Here is a 19,309-nt window from a genome sequence, read left to right on the forward strand (position 1 = left end):
TTAAACACCTTTTTTCTCTCTATTTGTGTGATTGTTTCTTTGGTGTATAATATAAAAGTTTCCAGAATTAGCATGTTTGTTGGGAGTTTCCCTGAAAACTCCCCGGGCCTTTCAAACATGGCGGCGGCTAGAATTCCCCGGGCCTTTCAGATAAGAAGCCCCTAATGCAATATGGTGGTGGGCAGATTACCAGTGGGCGGATAACAAGTTGTTTTGAAAATTCACTACTTGGTCCTTCCGTCTTCCGTCCTCTGAACAGTTGTGATCTCCAGGAATCTTATGCAGGGCGGACGTGCATGCACTGTAGGTGATGACCTGACCTTTACTATGATTGGCCCCGGAAGCTTCCTGGTCTAAGATAACTGACTTTTACTTTCTATATAAGCTAGCAGCAGTTCGAAATAAAGCGCTTCATCTTTGTCACTGCTATCTGTGTGTGCGTTTTGATCTCCGATGAGGAGCCTTGGCCTTTCAATGTTGACGTTTGCTCCTCCAATACCCTCTTGCAAACTGTAACCACTCATCCCCAGCCTAGTCCTATGCTCCACCTGCCTGGCTGAAGCCCCTCTTTTCCCCACTCCAGATTGTTCCTGGTCCACATGCCAGGGACAGCAGAGTTCAGAACACATGATACTGCTGGCTGCAAAATGGCAGAGGGCTGGCACACACCTGTAATCCCAGCAATTCAGGAGGCTGAGGCAGGAGGATCACAATAAGTTCAAGACCAACCTCAGCAACTTAGTGAGATCCTGTCTCCAGAAAAAAAGAGAAACCCTGTCTCAATAAAAAGGACAGGGATGTGACTCAGTGGTAAAGCATCCCTGGGTTAAATCCCCAGTATGGAACAAAAGGGGCAGGGCAGAGGGTATGTAGTGGCACCCCCTTTCTCCACAGAAAAGTCTTAACTGGAAATCTTCACCATGGCTGATTTTAGAACTATCAGCAAAAGAGTCTGCAAAAGAATTCAATGTAAATAAACTTTCTATTTTTCGGGTTGTCCTGTTTTACTTGGCCACTGGCCAGGAAGATACCAGCACTCCAGGTGCTGGACACCCTCTTAAAAGTTTTTCCCAAACGTATCCAGTATGGTAGTTTGTAGAAATGTGCAAATAAGGCCTTTGGCCTTGAGCTGGGCTTCACAGAGTTGTCTAAATTTTTTTTTTATTAGATGTTGATGGACCTTTATTTCAATTGTTTATTTTTATATGCGGTGCTGAGAATCGAATCCACTGCCTCACACATGCTAGGCAAGTGCTCTACCACTGAGCCACAAACCCAGTCCTGAGATGTCTACATTTTTTTGTGTGTGTGTGGTGCTGGGGATTGAACCCAGGGCCTTGTGCATGCCAGGCAAGCACTCTACCAACTGAGCTATATCCCCAGCCCAGATGTCTACATTTTTAAGATAAGTTAGCAATTGGGCTCCATGGTAACAGCTGGCAGAGGAAGAAAAGGGGAGAAGAAGCTCTCCTCTTTTCAGGTGTTGTCATTGATGGGTTAACTTGCCCAAACAGTGAAAGAAAAAGCTGCTTTTATGTGAACTTTTGCAGACTGAACTTCTGAGCCCCTCCCCTTACATGCTGGGTATAAAACTAAAACTACCTGGGGTTCAGGGGATTGATTGATTACAGCAAAAGCTGTGCCCTCTGAACCTGGCTGCAGCCAAATAAAACTGTTTCCTACTATCTTTGGTGCCTTGCCTCGTTTGTCCCTACAACACGTTAGTTCACAGGAGTGGGATGGGGATGTGGCTCAGTGGTAGAGCGCTCGCCTAGCATGTGTGAGGCATTGGGTTGGATCCTCAACACCTCATAAAGTAAAATAAAGACATTGTGTCCACCTATAACTAAAAATATACATATAAAAAAGTCACAGGAGTGGGGCTGGTGATGTGGCTCAAATGGAAGTGCGCTTGCCTGGCATGTGTGAGGCCCGGGTTCGATCCTCAGCATCACATACAAAACAAAGATGTTGTGTCTGCCGAAAACTAAAAAATAAATATTAAAAACTTCTCTCTCTCTCCAAAAAAAAAAAAAAAGTTAAAAAAAAAGTCACAGGAGCAATGAAAACGCCTTCCTGTTAGTAACATTTTTTTGGCGGGGGGTACCAGGGATTGAACACAAAGGCGCTTAATCACTAAGCCACATTCCCAGCCCCCCCCCCTTTTTTTTTGGTAGTAGGACACAACACATTTATTTTTGTGTGGTGCTGAGAATCAATCCAAGTGCCTTACACATGCCAGGCAAGTGCTCTACCACTGAGCCACAACCCCAGCACCCCCAACCCTTTTTATTTTAAAACCGTCTGGCTAAGTTGCTTAGAACCTCAATAAATTGCTGAGGCTGGCTTTGAACTCGAGATCCTCCTGCCTTAGCCTCCAGAGTTGCTGGGATTATAGGCATGGGCTTCGTTGCTCAGCTGTCAGTAACTTTTCTATCTCTGCCCCAGGTGCACCGAATTCTTTCCCCCGAGGTAGGGATTGGGCTGGGCTTCAAATGGTCTGGCTCCTCCCCTCAGTTTCAATTTCAGTTTCTCTGATTCTGAAAGGGGCTTTCCAGGGCTGCCCAGAGAACCAGGCTGGGCTGGGATCCCGGGTAGGCTGTGTTACTCTGGCCTTTCCCCTCTTGGCCAGAGCAGCTTCTAGGTGGGTCCTGAGGGTACCTTGCTCCACCTTCCACAAATGGAATAGAGTCCTGTGAGGTTGGGAGCCAGGGAATCTGAGCACCATTCCATTACAGAATGGAGCTGCGACCTTACCAGTGGGAGGTGATCAAGCCCGCTCTGGAGGGCAAGAACATCATCATATGGCTGCCCACTGGCTCCGGGAAGACCCGGGCAGCTGCTTATGTGGCCAAGAGGCATCTAGAGACTGTGGATGGAGCCAAGGTTGTGGTGCTAGTCAACAGGGTAAGTGATCCACCCTCCCTGCAGTGGGGTCTCAGGCAATTTGTGGTCCTCTCCAGAGCTGCTGTGGCCCCTAAACTCACCTGTTTTTTTCACCCTCGTCCAGGACCCAGCCATGTCATGAGGTGTGGGGAGCCATTCTGACACGTGATTGGGTGACTCTCGTTAAGGGCCTGAGGCACTCTGGCTGTGTCGGAGTTATCCCGACCCTTTCCTGATGAGAGAGCCCATCCGTGTGGGGGTGTGCCTGACCACTGACCCTGGAGACCCAATCACTGACCCTGACCTTGGAGTACAGCCCCCCTCAACCTTCATTGGATGGAATTCTCCCCTGAATCTCTTGTTCCCCCAAATAAAAGGCTGCTCCCAGGCGTGTTCGCTCTCTCTCTCTCCTGCTAGCCCAGAGTAATCCTCGCTGCCCTGCTGGGCCGCTGGAGGCTGGAACCAGGGAGGCGAGCCGTCTCGGACCTAGCAATGTAAAATAAGGTACTGTCTGTGTGTTTTATTTTGATCTCTTCTAACTAACTTAATGCCAGAACCTCATTAATGAAACCACTGCGCAGGCCGCGTGGTAGAATTGGCGCCCAAGAGGGGGGCATTCTGAATTAGTTAGATTGAGTGGGAGCGCGCGCTAAAAAGATTAAGGGAAAGAATAAAAAGGAAGATAAGGAAAAGAATAAAAATAAAGAGAAAATAAGGAATAAAGAAATAAAGAGGAAATAAGGAAGATAAAGAATAAAGATAAAGAAAAGGAAGAAGTGACATTTGGGTCACAAAAGTACCTGGAGATATTGAAGGAAAGAGACGTTAAATTACTTAAAATGGGAAATTCTACTTGTTCGGATAAGGAAATGTATCTGACTATTTTAGACAGTATAATTAATCAGAAAGGAAAACAGATAAAGAAAACTCAGTTATTACAATTCTTAAAGATTGTAGGTGAATATTGTCCTTGGTTTTGTGACCAAGAGTCTCCAAATTTACTTACTTGGGAGAAATTAGAAAGAAAAAAAGTTGGTCTTTTTAAATATACGGGCCAGAGTTCGCGACCCCCTGAAGACCTTTTAAAAGGCATTCAAAGAGCTGTTAGGTCTATTCAAATGGAAAATCAGCCTGAGGCTAAGTTAATTTCCTTTAGTTTAAAAACAAAAGCACTAGGGACCAAGGTTAGAAATGTGAACTTAAGGTCGCAGCCCCATGGGGAGGATTCAAATGGCGCGGATCAGCCCGCTTTCTCACCGCCGCAGGCATTTCCTCCTGGCGGGAGCCCGGGAATTCCAGGGAAGGTCGCACAGTGTGACATCATCGCGCCAACCATGGGGGCCGCCATCTTTAGATTTACCGGAGCAAAACAAACAGTTTCCATGCCAACCATGGGGGCCGCCATCTTTAATTTTACCGGAGCGGAACCACAGTTTCCGTACAAACCCCTAATGATTTTCAAGGCTTTTAAAAGAGATATATTAGCCAAAATGAGACTGTTATTAGTTACTCCAAATTCTGTAAGATCAGTTGAGGAAATTAATCAGAGGTATTTTCCTGGAGATGATAGGGAGACCTTTCAGGAAGAATATCTGTTTACAAGCCAGTCTCCACGACAAGGATTAGTAAATACTCCAGACCAAAATTTTTACTAGGGGCCCTGAGTACTTCCCCGATCCCTAAGACAGCTGAAAAAATCACGTGGCTCACAGAAGAGCCTATATGGATTTCTCAGTGGCCCATCTCAGGGGAAAAGCTTAAAATAATTCATAGATTAGTTGAGGAACAACTTCAGGCTGGTCATATTGAACCAACACTCAGTCCTTGGAATACACCTATTTTTGTTATTAAGAAAAAGTCAGGAAATTGGAGATTGCTACAAGATTTAAGGGCGATAAATCAGGCAATTCAGCCTATGGGATCATTACAGCCAGGGCTTCCCTCCCCCACAGCCATTCCTTTAGATTATACCTTAATGGTAATAGATTTAAAAGACTGTTTTTTCTCTATAAGGTTACATCCTGAAGATTGTGAAAGATTTGCTTTCACTGTCCCAGCAATTAATTTTAAGGAACCTGTTAAAAGATACTGCTGGAAGGTGCTTCTTCAGGGAATGCGTAATAGCCCTACACTGTGCCAAAAATATGTTGACCAGGCAATAGATCCCATTAGAAATAGCTTCCCTGATGCCTATATTATTCATTTTATGGATGATATATTACTGGCTCATGCTAATCCAGAAGTACTTTCAGAAATTTTTACTCAGTTAGAGACTTCACTTACAACAATGGGTTTATGTATAGCTCCTCAAAAAATTCAAAAGGTATCTCCTTTGCAATATCTAGGTCAGATAATTCAAGGGAGTACAATCCGTCCTCAAAATCTTCAGATAAGAATTAAGGAGTTACGTACCCTTAATGATTTTCAAAAACTATTAGGAGATATTAACTGGCTAAGACCATCCTTAAAGTTAACTACTTCTGAGTTAAGTCCTTTATTTCAGATATTACAAGGAAATCCTTCTCCAACCTCTCCACGTCAACTAACTTTGGAGGCCAAGGCAGCCTTAAGGAAAGTGGAAATTGCAATTAAAAATGCACAGCTTACTAGAATAGATCCTAAAGAAATAATGTATTTATTAATATTTCCAACTGAGCATACCCCAACAGGAGCCATATGGCAAAGATTAGGAGTTATTGAATGGATTTACTTATCTCACTCCCCTCAAAAAACATTAATTCCTTTTCATGATTCTATAGCTCAATTAGTAATTAAGGGTAGGACTAGGATTTTACAATTAATTGGATCTGAGCCTGATATCATAATTATTCCATTTTCTGTTCAACAGACTAATTGGCTTTTTCAAACTTCTAGTTCATGGCAGATAGCTTTTGCAGATTTTCCTGGCCAGATAGATAGCCATTATCCTCGTGATAAGATTGTACAATTTGCATCATTAACATCACTTATTTTTCCAAAGATTGTACGTTCTCATCCAATAGAGGAAGCTTTATCAGTGTTCACAGATGGTTCCAACTCTGGTAAGGCAGGTTTCTTCAGCCGTGTTCACACAGAGGTAATACAAACTTCTTATACTTCTGCTCAAAGGGCAGAGCTCCAAGCTCTGATTTGTGCCTTAGATTATTTTTCAAATGAGCCTATTAATATCTATTCTGACAGCTTATATGCAGTCGGAGTTACCAAAAATATTGAAACCTCAGTTATTGGGTTTACTTCATCACAGGAGTTATTTGAATTATTTCATAATTTACAAAAGACAGTGCTAATGAGGAAGTACCCATGTTTTATTGGACACATCCGAGCCCATACTAACCTCCCTGGACCTCTAATTGCAGGTAATGACAAAATTGATAAATTAGTAGCTTTTTGTCAACAGATGTCTTCGTATGACTGTGCACTAGCTTCCCATTCCTTACATCATCAAAATGCTTCTAGCTTACGTAAAAAATTTAGTATTACCAGAGAACAAGCTCGTCAGATTGTAAGCCAATGTCCTAAGTGTGTTATTCACACTCCATCTCTGCCATCAGGGGTAAATCCCCGTGGATTAAAACCAAATCAGATATGACAAATGGATGTAACTCATATTCCTCAATTTGGTAAGCAATGTTATGTGCATGTCATAGTGGACACTTATTCTAGATTTATTTTTGCAACAGCACGTACTAAGGAAAATACTCAACATGTAATTTCTCATTGCTTAGCAGCCTTTTCCGTTTTAGGGTGTCCTATGCAGATTAAAACAGATAATGCTCCAGCTTATGTAAGCTCTTCTTTTCAACAATTTTGCCAAGACTTTAAAATTAATCATAAAACAGGAATTCCTTATAACCCCCAAGGTCAAGCCATTGTAGAACGAGCTCATTTATCTATTAAGCTTCAATTACAAAAATTAAAAAGGGGGGATAAGATTGTGACTCCCCTTGGGCTGGGGATGTGGCTCAAGCGGTAGCGCGCTCGCCTGGCATGCATGCGGCCCGGGTTCGATCCTCAGCACCACATACCAACAAAGATGTTGTGTCCGCCGAGAACTAAAAAATAAATATTAAAAAAATTCTCTCTCTCTCTCTCTCTCTCTCTCTCTCTCTCTCTCCTCTCTCACTCTCTCTTTAAAAAAAAAAAAAAAAAAAAGATTGTGACTCCCCAAAATAGCCTTAATCATGCCTTGTTTGTTTTAAATTTTTTAAACTGTGACACAGAAGGTCACACAGCTGCTGAGAGGCAAATGTCTCCCTCAGTAACAGGCCCCTTAGGCAGAGTTCTGTGGAAAGATTTACAGACTGGTCAGTGGAAGGGGCCGGATCCGGTAATATCATGGGGCCGAGGGCATGCTTGTATTTTTCCAGAAGGTGCTTTCCGTCCTATTTGGGTGCCTGAACGTGCTATCAGACATGGAGGAAATAGAACCCAGACTCAAGCAACTGAGGATCAACCCGGAGGAGCCACTACCCAGAAGGAGGAAATATCGGAAAAAGATAAAGAAAGACCAGATTGAACCAGCCGAGAAGCTGATTTCGTGGAAAGATGTGAAGAAGCTGACAACCCAGGCCTCCCAAATACTTCGACGCCTAGGAAAGAACAGGACCCCAGTCTTGATGGTAGCAACAGTAATTGCCCTACTGGGCTGTCAGGTAAAAGGGAATCAAGTAGACACTTATTGGACATATTTCCCAGATCCACCCCTGGTACACCCAGCTGTGTGGACTGGAGAATCTATTCCAGTATTTACTAATGACTCATTCATGATGGGAGGATTTACTGATACTCATATTACTCCCAATCATGTGACTAGATTTAATTATTCTGGCTACAGTGCCCAATTGCCTTTATGTTGGTCACATGATAAACATGCTGGCTGTCTGAAAGTATCATTTGAAGAAAAGACAGCAATTGGTAAACCTAGACTGACAAATAATTCTATTTATGGGGACTTAAAACCTAATACTAGATCAGTAATTAAGATGGGACTTTCCCATAACAAGCCAGTCATTTCTGCAAAACCTCCACCGGTACCCCACTGTCCAAATAGTTCTATAATTGAAATTGGCACCTTTCCTAAATGGATGGATTGTGTAAATACCTTTCCTGTACAACATAAGGTGTCTAAAGCTAGTGGGTATATTTTAGACTGGTCTCCAAAAATTGATAAGAGACAATTACGAAGAAATTCTGCTATGACACCTGCAGGATTTGTTAGTAATATTTTGACTTATAGTGAAGGAGGTATTCAAAAAGATATTTGGCGTTTAATTGCTGCCTCAGAGTATTTACATTTTACAGATAAACCTTTACCAAAGTTTGTCGGCAAGAACTGTAAAGAGGGATCTTGCTATGGCCTAAGAGCCTGTGTCCAATCTCCTTATGTTTTAATTATTGGAAATGTAAAAGTTAGATGGATAGATGACAGATATATTGTTACTTGTAATAAGTGCAACCTAACCAATTGTATTTCTAGGTATAATGGAAGAAAAGGAGTGCTGATACTTCATCAGCCCTCTTTTGTTTTATTACCTGTTAATATTTCAGCGCCATGGTATGCTGATGCTGGTTTACAAGTTTTGCAACAAATTCATGCCCAGCTAACAAGACCTAAACGTGCTATTGGAGTCATAATTGTTGGTGTCTTGGCACTGGTCTCATTTATTGCCTCAACTGTCTCTGCATCTCTGACATTGTCTCAGAATATTCAGCATGCAAAATTTCTTAATAATTTAGCTCAAAATACTTCCAAGGCTCTGCGTAATCAAGTAAATATTGATGAAAGGATTGAAACTAAATTAAACGCCTTAGAGGCGACTGTTATAAACATTGGTAATGAACTTTCAGCCTTAAAATTTAAAGAAAGGCTTAAATGCCATGCTAATTATAAGTATGTATGTGTTACAGCTGCCAAGTACAATGCTTCTCTCTGGGATTGGGAGAAGGTTAAAAACCATTTATTAGGTATTTGGCAAAATAGTAATAATAGCTTGGATATTCTGGAACTACATCACCATATCCAAGACATTCAAAATAATAGAGCTGATTTTTCAGATCCTTCTTCTTTGGCTAACCAAATATTGAAGGAATTAAATGGATTCAACCCTGGAAATATTCTTAAACACTCCGCTTGGTACATTATTGGATTATTCTCTTTGCTGTTAATTCTCTTTTGTATTGTAACTATAGGATGGCGAGTCTTCCAATCAAGAATCCGGGGACTCCAGAGAGTGAACCGCCGCCTCATTGTTAAGAATAGAAAGGGGGGGGGCTGGGGATGTGGCTCAAGTGGTAGCGCGCTCGCCTGGCATGCGTGCGGCCCGGGTTCGATTCTCAGCACCACATACAAAACAAAGATGTTGTGCCCGCCGAAAACTAAAAAATAAAGATTAAAAAAATTAAAAAAAAAAAAAAATAGAAAGGGGGAATATGTGGGGAGCCATTCTGACACGTGATTGGGTGACTCCCGTTAAGGGCCTGAGGCACTCTGGCTGTGTCGGAGTTATCCCGACCCTTTCCTGATGAGAGAGCCCATCCGTGTGGGGGTGTGCCTGACCACTGACCCTGGAGACCCAATCACTGACCCTGACCTTGGAGTACAGCCCCCCCTCAACCTTCATTGGATGGAATTCTCCCCTGAATCTCTTGTTCCCCCAAATAAAAGGCTGCTCCCAGGCGTGTTCGCTCTCTCTCTCTCCTGCTAGCCCAGAGTAATCCTCGCTGCCCTGCTGGGCGGCTGGAGGCAGGAACCAGGGAGGCGAGCCGTCTCGGACCTAGCAATGTAAAATAAGGTAACTGGTTTGTGTGTTTTATTTTGATCTCTTCTAAGTAACTTAATGCCAGAACCTCATTAATGAAACCACTGCGCAGGCCGCGTGGTAGAATGAGGGTTACCTTTCCTCTCACCCACTCCCCAGGCTGCTGATCCACCTTTCTCTCTCTTTCTCCCCCACACCCAGGTGCATCTGGTAACCCAGCATGCTGAGGAGTTCAGTCGCATGCTAGATGGACGCTGGACCATGACAACCCTGAGTGGGGACATGGGGCCACGAGCTGGCTTTGGCCACATGGCCCGAAGCTATGACCTGGTCATCTGTACAGCTGAGCTGCTACAGATTGCACTGACCAGCCCTGAGGAGGAGGAGCACGTGGAACTCACAGGTAAGACTGTGGGCATGGGAAAGGGCATACACCTGAGCTGTTCTTGAGTCAGATACCGGGAGTTTTTTTAGGGGGGTGTAAGTTCGCATTCGCCAAACCCCACCTATACTAGTGGAAACAGACCTGGCTGCGTTGCAGGATCTTGGGCACGTTCCTTTCCCCAGCTGAGCCTTGGTTTACTAATCTGTAAATTGGGAGGTAAATTGGCTGCATGTTGTGAAGGGAAGGAGTTCTCAGATGGGTGGGGGAGCTTCATGAAACAAAGCTTATTGTAGGAAAGGTTGTGCAAACCTAAGTCCCAGCTTTCCCTCTTGTGCCCTCAGCCTTCTCCTTGATTGTGGTGGATGAGTGTCACCACACACACAAGGATACCATCTACAACAACATCCTCAGCCGGTACCTACAGCATAAGCTGCAGAGGGCACGGCCCCTACCCCAGGTGCTGGGTCTCACAGCCTCCCCAGGCACTGGTGGGGCCTCCAAGCTTAGCGGAGCCATTGACCACATCCTACAGGTCAGCTTGACCCCTGTGGCCCTCCCACCATCATACCCACCAAGGACCTCCTGCCTGCCTGTACCCCATGCCCAGCAGCTCTCCCAGGCTCTCTGTGGTGGGGTCCAGGCCAACTTCCTCACCCAAGGTCCAGCCTCTAATGACTTCTTATGACATTTAGATTAAGCTCACTTAGAAAGTCCCCTGTGCAGATCTAGCCCCTGCCTCTCCAACCTCAGTTCCCATGCTGTCCCCTGCATGCAATCTACAGCTACACTGACTTTTTTTTTCTTCTGTATCTTGAACATGTTGTATTCGGTCTCATCTCCAGACATCTGCACTTAACCATCCTTTTTTGCCAGGAATGGTGATCTCCTTAAACTGACCCCACCTGATTTCTTCTGATTCACCCAGCAACTTCCCCCACACCTATACCTCACCCCCACCCTGTCCTGGAGTTGACCTCTGGGGCACTCTGCCACTGAATCACAGCCCTTTTCATTTATTTATTTATTTTTTGGTGGTGCTGGGGATCGAACCTAGGACCTTGTGCATGTGAGGCAAGCACTCTACCAACTGAGCTATATCCCCAGCCCTATTTTCTTTTTATTTTGAGACAGAGTCTTGTTAAATTACTGAGGCTGGCCCCAAACTAGTGACTCTTCTGCCTCAGCCTTCCAGGTAGCTAGGATTACAGGTGTGTGCCACCATGCCTGGCCACTGGACACTTTAATGTCCTTCTTCATAGTTTTCCTTGGTCATCCCCATGCTCTCTATCACATCATCCAGCTTTAGTCTCTTCTGAGCTCATTAATACTGACACACTCTTATTTTAGTATTCTTTTGACTGTTTATTAACCATCTCTCCCATCCCAGCCTAAGTTCCTTTCTGTCCCCAGTGCCTAGAATATTAGCAATGCAGAGAGGGCAAGCAAAACATTTGTGGAAGTGAATCACATGTTGAAGAATGAAACTCCCCATGACCCTGCTTCAGGCTCTCCTATCTTCAGCTGGGACCCATCCTGCCTCAAAAGTTCGGCTCACTGCCCCCATAGAACCTTCCCTTTTCCAGTGAAGCCTTCTCTGTTGCCCCCAGCTCTGTGCTAACTTGGATACATGGCGCATCATGTCACCTGAGAAATACCACTCCCAGCTGCAAGAGCACAGTCCAAAGACATGCAAGCAGTACGACCTCTGCCACAGGCGCAGGCAGGTATGTGGGGGGAGGGGCACCAAGTGGGCATAGGGTCATGTGTGCTGTTAGGGAACCTGGGTTTGAGCATTATTGACTAGACCCTCACTAGCTCTGGGACTTCAGGTCTCTTATGAACCTCCACTTATCCTTTCTGTGCAATGAGGCATATACAGCCCATGGCCACAGAGGTGCGAGCAGCCGACTGTTTGGATTGGCTCAGATGGCACTGGGGCCATCATCAAAGCCCTACGCATGCTGTGGGTTGCTCTGCAAGCTGTGAAGCTGGAACACTTTGTGATGAGGTTGTATCAAGTTCTTTCTTTCATTAGAGACACTGTCTGGGTCTGCTATGATAGGGCTGGACGAGGACTAGGCATCACTGTGCCCAGACCAGGGGACAAGGGTACGTAGTAGGTAAAAGAGCAGGAGCTGGATCCAGAAACCTGGTCCCAGCCCCCAGCCAGGGCTCCACACTCTAGCCCCGCCCCCGACGCTGGAGCGCTCACCCCTCAGATGAAATCCAGGGGGATCCCCTAGTGGGTGCCCATCCAGTGTGTAAGGGGGTCCCTTCACTCACTCACTCCTCTTGCCAGGACCCATTTAGGGATTTGCTAAAGAAACTCATGGATCAAATCCACAACTACCTGGAGATGCCAGAGTTGAGCCGGGACTTTGGAACGCAGATGTATGAGCAGCAGGTGGTGGAGCTGAGCAAGTCTGGTGAGACCCGCAGCTGGAGGGAAGGGCTATGTTACTCAATTGGCCGGCTGGGGGGGTGGGGGGCTTGGGACGGAGCTTAGCCGCAGCCCTGACCCTGCGCCCGCCCTTGCACCGCTTCTCCCCAGCTGCCGAGGCGGGGCTCCAGCAGCGACGCGTGTATGCCCTTCACCTGCGGCGCTACAACGACGCACTGCTCATCCATGACACTGTCCGCGCAGTGGACGCCCTGACCTCTCTGCAGGATTTCTACCACAGGGAACGTGCCACCAAAACCCAGATCCTGCGTGCTGAGCGCTTGCTGCTGGCACTGTTCGATGGTGAGGCATGGAGATTCAAAACTGGACCAGGGGTCAGAGACCTGCCAGGGCCCAGGTGCCAACACGGGCTGGAAAGGTGCTGGGGGCCCTTCTTTTCGAACCAAAATCCAAGGCCATGGATAGGACAGGTCTATTTCCTCATTTATGAGAATTTACATAGTTTTTTTTAATTAATATTTTGAGACATTTTAAGAACCAGTTAGTTGGGAGTGGACCCGAAATTCTGGGGTGTGTGTTTCCTTTAGGCTGAGAAAGCAAACCATAGCATCAGAGTGAAATTTAAGGTTGGAAGCCTCAGCACAGTCTGGAGTCGAGAAACCCAAGGTCAAATCAATCTGGGTAGCAGAGGTCATCTTGAAAACCTCCATGGTGGGGCTCCAGCCACCAACTCTGTAGCTGAGTTTAGGAGGGCTGCTGGCCAGAGATCTGTGAGCAAAGGACTGGTCTCGAGAGTTGGGCCTGACAGCCACCTTTAAGTATGCAATGTGTAGGAACAAGTGTCCTTCCCTGTAGCCCCCCTGTGCTCTGCAGTCCTATCTCTGTGGGCACCCCCTTCCCCAGTCCCCCCTTCCCCAGTTCCTCACTCCCCCCTTCCCCAGTTCCTCACTCCCCCCTTCCCCAGTTCCTCACTCCCCCCTTCCCCAGTTCCTCACTCCCCCCTTCCCCATTTTCCTCACTCCCCCCTTCCCCAGTTCCTCAGTCCCTCCTTCCCCAGTTCCCCAACCCTCCCTTCCCCAGCTCCCCAACCCTCTCTTCCCCTATCCCCCCTTCCCCAATCCCCTTCTTCCCAGACTTGAGCCCTGTGTCCCTGTTTTGGGGTTTTCTGCAGGTCACAAGGATATGCTGACCCGATTGGCAACTCACGGCCCTAAGAACCCAAAACTAGAGATGCTCGAACAGATTCTGCTGAAGCAGTTCGGGAGCCCTGACAACCCCCGTGGCATCATCTTTACCCGAACCCGCCAGAGTGCTCACTCCCTCCTGCTCTGGCTCCAGCAGCAGCCGGGCCTGCAGTCAGTGGACATCAGGGCTCAGCTGCTGATTGGAGCTGGGAACAGCAGCCAGACCACCCACATGACCCAGGTGGGGGCTGTGGAGAATGATGCTGGGGCTGCAAGGGTTCCCTAGGGGAGAAGTGGGGCAGGGTCTTCAGCACAGAATAACGGGGGCAGGGTGACCGTCAGGGAAAGGGATCTCGAATATCTCCAGGCAGAGAGCTGCAGCCAACACTGAGATCCCTGGCACTGAAGGTACCCCCAATGTGGCAGTCCCTGGGGCAGGGAGAGGGGTTTAGGGGCATATGGGGAAACAGGTAGGTGATGTAGTTCCTTAGGGCAGGGGAACGGGAATCTGGGGGTTTCTTGTGGGAAAACAGTGCCTGGAGTTCTGGGGTAGAAGAACAGGGACCTTTAGGGGTTCTTAGGGGAGATAGAGATTGGATGGTTATCTGGAAAGGTAGGCAGGATCCTGGGGCATTGGGATAGAGGTGGGTCTCTAGATTCCTAGGGAAATAGAACAAGATAGTGAAAGGGCTGTACCCGGAGAGGCTGTACCCGGAGAGGCTGCTCTGGCAGGTAGCAGGGCCTAACCCCACTAGTCTTTGTCCTCCTTCCCACAGAGGGACCAGCAAGAAGTGATCCGGAAGTTCCGACTTGGCTCTCTGAACCTTCTGGTAGCCACAAGCGTGGCTGAGGAGGGATTGGACATAGCCCACTGCAATGTGGTTGTGCGTTATGGGCTCCTCACCAATGAAATCTCCATGGTCCAGGTGCTCAAAGCCCTCCCCCTCCACAGCCCTCAGAGGAGCCCCTCATCTTCCTCCCCCTCCTCCCCCTCCTTCCCATCATCTTCCTCTCCCTCCTCCCCATCATCTTCCTCCCCCTCCTCCCCGTCATCTTCCTCCCCCTCCTCCTCCTCCTCCTCCTCCCCCTTCTCCTCATCCTCCTCCTCCCCCTCCTCCTCATCCTCCTCCTCCCCCTGCTCACCCTCCTCCTCCTCCTCCCCATTTTCCTCCTCCCCCTCCTCCCCATTTTCCTCCTCCCCCTTCTCCCCCTCCTCCCCCTCCTCCCCCTCCTCTCCCTCCTCCCCCTCCTCCCCTCCTCCCCCTCTTCCCCCTCTTCCTCCTCTCCTCCTCCTCATCTTCCTCCTCCCCATCTTCCTCCTCCCCTCCTCCCCATCTTCCTCCTCCCCTCCTCCCCATCTTCCTCCTCCCCTCCTCCCCATCTTCCTCCTCCCCTCCTCCCCATCTTCCTCCTCCCCATCTTCCTCCTCCCCTCCTCCCCATCTTCCTCCTCCCCTCCTCCCCATCTTCCTCCTCCCCTCCTCCCCATCTTCCTCCTCCCCCCTCCTCATCTTCCTCCTCCCGATTTCTTCCTCATCTTCCTCCTCCCCAGGCAAGGGGCCGTGCCCGGGCTGGTCAGAGCTTGTACTCATTTGTGGCCACAGAGGGCAGTCGGGAACTGCGGAGGGAGCTGACCAATGAGGCGCTGGAGGCTCTGATGGAGCAGGCAGTGGCAGCTGTGCAGAGGATGGACCAGGCCGAGTACCAGGCCAAGGTCTGTGGGCTGTCTGGGGAGGGACAGGCTGTTTCTGAACCATCCAAACCTCCACCTGGCAGGTCTGTGTACCCACTCACGCTCCCCGTGTGTTCCTTTCCCTTGGCAGCTAGCCTTGCTCACCAGGGGGAGGTTTGGATCCTTTAGAAAAAGATAGGGGTCGGGGCAGGGCTGCTTAGGAAGGCAGTGCTTGTCTCCAAAGGGCCATGTCTGAGGCTTTTCATTTACCCTTACCACTAGACACTTTCTATATCTGAGTCCTTCTGGAACCAGGCGGGGTAGGGGAAGAGAAGGCACATGTGCAAGACAAGCCCAGAATCGGGACTGTGTCAGCTCTCCAGAGGCAAAATCACCCTCATCCAGCCTTGTCCAGAGTGGTCCTGCTTTGTGCCTGTTGTCCCAGCATAATTATTAATGATGCCCCCTGACAGATTCAAGAAGCAGCTTTGGCCAGGAGTGGTGGCACGTGCCTGTAATACCAGCTGCTCAGGAGGTTGAGGCAGGAAGATCACGAGTTCAAAGCCAGCCTCAGCAACTTAAGTGCCAAGCAACGCAGTGAGACCCTGTCTCTAAATAAGATACTAAATAGGGCTAGGGATGTGGCTCAGGGTTGAGTGCCCGAGTTCAATCCCTGGTACCCCAAAACCAAAACAAACAAAAAAACAGCTTTGCATGAAATCCTAGAAAGAGGGGACAGAGATTCAGTATGAAACCTACTCTTCCCCCATCCCCATAAAATTTTTCTCAAAGGGTTTCAAAACCTCCTGGGAAGATTAAGGAAAGTTCCTTCTGGGTATAAATTATCTGAGGAGTCCTTTGGCCCCTGGAGCATTCCTGGAGTCAGGTCTTATGGGCTCCAGCCATGCCCTGGTATCCCCTTCCCAGATCCGGGATCTGCAGCAGGCAGCCCTGATCAAACGAGCAGCCCGGGCCGCCCAACAGGAGAGTCAGAGGCGGCAGTTTTCAGCGGAGCATGTGCAACTACTCTGCATCAACTGTATGGTGGCAGTGGGCCATGGGAGTGACCTGCGGAAAGTAGAGGGCACCCACCACGTCAATGTGAACCCCAACTTCTCGTAAGACCTGTGGAAGGGGATGGGAGGGAGGGAGGGAGGGAGGTAGGATGGGGGACTGCCAATCTCTTCTATCCAGACAGTGCCTTGAGGAGTTAAAGAACATTTTAATCAGTACTGAATTGGTACTGATTTTGCATTTTCTTTTTTTAGCATATATGTGTGGTGATGGGGATCAAATCCAGGGGTGCTTTACCCCCATGAGATGCATTCCCAGACCTTTTTATTTTTGTAAAATTTTGAGGCAGGATCTTGCTAAATGGCTTAGGCTAGCCTCAAACATGCAATCCTCCTGCCTCCACCTCCCTTATAGCTAGGATTACAGGCATGCTGTACTGTTCCCTACTTAGTTTTGCGCTTTCACAGTACTCTGGTCAGACAGGTTTATCCTCACCCCATTTTACAAGTGAGAAAATTGAGACCAGAGAAACTGAACAACTCGCCCAGCTTCCATGGCCACTGTGATCAAGAATTGGAGTTTGGGATGCATGCCCCATGTTGACTGTCCACAAACTGGCCCCCTGGCCCTACCTACTCTGAGGACAACAAGAGAAGCTGGCTTCTCAGGCATGGCGGTGTGTACCGGTTGTCTCAGCTCCTCTGGAGGTTAAGGCAGGAGGAGCACTTAAGCCCAAGAGTTCAAGGCCAGCCTGGGCAACCAAGATCCAAGCTCAAAAAGAAGGAAAAAAAGGAAGGAGAGGCTCAGTTGTCCCTGAGTCATCCCACATCCTTTGTCTCCTAGGGGGTAACCTTGCCCCAGCCTCCATCCATTCATTAGGTGCCTGCTGTATGCCAGGACACTCTGCCAAGGATCTTCACACAGGTTCCCTCTTTGGAGGAGGTAGCCTTTCAAATGGGTTGGATTTGAATGTGGCAAGATCAGAGGGACAGAGCTGATGGGACACAGGATGGGAATAATTCCAGTTGACCTGAGTGGAAGGGAACATGAGTGATGAGGTTCAAAAAGCAGATGGACCAGCCCATGGTGGATGGATGTTGAAGGTGGGCCTGGACAGTCCAGGCTTTATCCAGGAGGCAGTGAGGAGTGTTGGATGGATTCTGAGCAAGGGAATGTCAGGGAAGATATTTCCTTGGGGGTCGGTGGGTTCGGGAATAAGGATTGAAGGAAGAGATCCGTCAGACTTTGAAATTTTCCAGGTAGGGGATGCTGAGGCCTGAACATGGGTGGAGGGGAATGGCATGAGGCCACACAGGCAGAGCTTATTGAAGATCAGATTTCCTGGCCCTGGGAATTCTGTGCCTCTGGATAGGCATGTCCAAGACCGAGGCAGAAGCTCAGCCAACTAGAGGGCATGAGGTCTGGGTAGAGTGGGTCCATAAGGGCTGTGGCCATTCCCATTCCCCTTCAGGATCTACTATAATGTCTCCCGGAAGCCCGTCGTCATTGACAGAGTCTTTAAGGACTGGAGACCAGGGGGTACCATTAGCTGCAGGAACTGTGGTGAGGTAAGTGCCTGGGCCATGTCCCAGTCCCCAGAGCTCTGAGCCCTTCTGCAAAAGCCCTCATGTGGGAGAAGGCCTAGGGTCTGCCCCCAGGGAACCTTCATTAGGAAGAGGGAGCCAGCCCTGCCCCAGAAGCTCCCAGTCTGAGGAAGGTGGTCTGGAGCCCACATTTTGATGAGGGTGCTAACTCCCAATCTCGAGTGGGAGGCAGGACTAACACAGAATTCTACCTTGAGGAGAGGAGCCCAATCTGAGGCAAGAGACCAGATCCTGCACTCTGTCCCACCCCCAGGTTTGGGGTCTGCAGATGATCTACAAGTCCGTGAATCTACCAGCACTCAGAATCCGCAGCATGCTGCTGGAGACCCCCCGAGGGCGGATCCAGGCCAAAAAATGGTCCCGAGTGCCCTTCCCAGTGGCTGACTTCAACATCCTGCAAGACTGTGCCCAGGGCCTGTCTGATCTTTCCCTGGAATGACTACCTCATCCTGCAATGTCTGACTCAAACTGCAGGGGGCAGTAGAGTCCACAACAGCCATCATCTTTCTCTGGGAAAACCCTTGGTCCAAGCCTCTCCTTCCTGAGTCACCAGCCCTAGGCACTGTGCTGACCAGCTACAAAAGAACCCTTGGGCACCCTTGTTGTCTTCAAATCCAATAAAGAAGCAACTGGAAGGCCACAGCTCAGCCCCAGGCCCATGGACCCACATATACTCGCCCTTTCTGTGTCTGTCTCTCTGTCTCTCTCTCTCTGTCTCTCTCTCCCCCCCCTCTTCCTCCCCCCCCCCACACTCTCACACATTTGCACTGGATGGAGTTGGGGAAATTGAGGCAGGAGAATTGCCATACTGTACTAGGAATAACTTTTCTTTCCTGCCAAAGCCATTTGTTTTCTTGGGGTTCCTCATAAAGTTAAAAATAAAATGGAAAAATGGGTAGAAATGTGTAGTATTTTATTTTGGTACCATGGATTGAATCCAGGGGTGCTTTACTACTAAGCCACATCCCCAGCCCTTTTTTATGTTTTAGAGTCAGAGTTTTGCTTAGTTGCTTAGGTCCTCACTAAGTTGCTGAGGCTGGCTTTGAACTCATGATCCTCCTGCCTCAGTATCTGAAGCTGCTAAGAATCCAGGTGGGCACCACTGCTCCCAGCCATGTGTGGATTTTAAAATTAACTTGGTTAAGGTATAATAGATAGGAAACAAACTGCATGTATTTAGAATATGCGATTTTCTGTTTTAACATGTTGCTCTACAATCAAGATAGGAACATAGCTGGGCATGGTGGTGCTTGGATGTAATCCTGATGACTTGGGAGACTGAGATAAGAGGATCACAAGTTGGAGGTCAGCCTCAGCAACTGAATGAGAACCTGTCTCAAAAAAATTAAGAGTTTGCCATGTTGCTCAGTGATAAAGCATCCCTGGGTTGGACCCCATTACCAAAA

At 48.1% G+C, this 19,309-nt stretch overlaps 1 protein-coding gene across 1 annotated transcript; it reads left to right on the forward strand.

Annotated features, from left to right (window-relative positions):
* Positions 1–2,571: 2,571 nt before the first annotated feature.
* On the forward strand, positions 2,572–18,611 carry LOC308636192 (ATP-dependent RNA helicase DHX58-like). The gene is made up of 12 exons (XM_081271425.1): positions 2,572–2,907; positions 9,846–10,047; positions 10,371–10,561; positions 11,637–11,753; positions 12,329–12,455; positions 12,581–12,772; positions 13,602–13,855; positions 14,391–14,540; positions 15,166–15,327; positions 16,213–16,403; positions 17,771–17,867; positions 18,157–18,611. Exons 1-12 carry the CDS (start codon positions 2,740–2,742, stop codon positions 18,340–18,342), a joined length of 2,037 nt encoding a protein of 678 aa, XP_081127551.1. The 5' UTR covers positions 2,572–2,739; the 3' UTR covers positions 18,343–18,611.
* Positions 18,612–19,309: the final 698 nt, after the last annotated feature.

The sequence above is a fragment of the Spermophilus citellus genome (assembly GCF_964194105.1).
Source record: "Spermophilus citellus genome assembly, chromosome: 17".
Classification (NCBI taxonomy): Eukaryota; Metazoa; Chordata; class Mammalia; order Rodentia; family Sciuridae; genus Spermophilus; species Spermophilus citellus.

What these genes read in the sequence shown, in the direction of transcription:
- LOC308636192 (XM_081271425.1), top strand. Translation starts at nt 2,740, where the DNA reads ATGGAGCTGCGACCTTACCAGTGGGAGGTGATCAAGCCCGCTCTGGAG. An exon ending in TTGTGGTGCTAGTCAACAGG is followed by an intron (nt 2,908 to 9,845) that starts GTAAGTGATCCA and finishes CCCCACACCCAG; the next exon opens with GTGCATCTGGTAACCCAGCA. An exon ending in CCATTGACCACATCCTACAG is followed by an intron (nt 10,562 to 11,636) that starts GTCAGCTTGACC and finishes TGTTGCCCCCAG; the next exon opens with CTCTGTGCTAACTTGGATAC.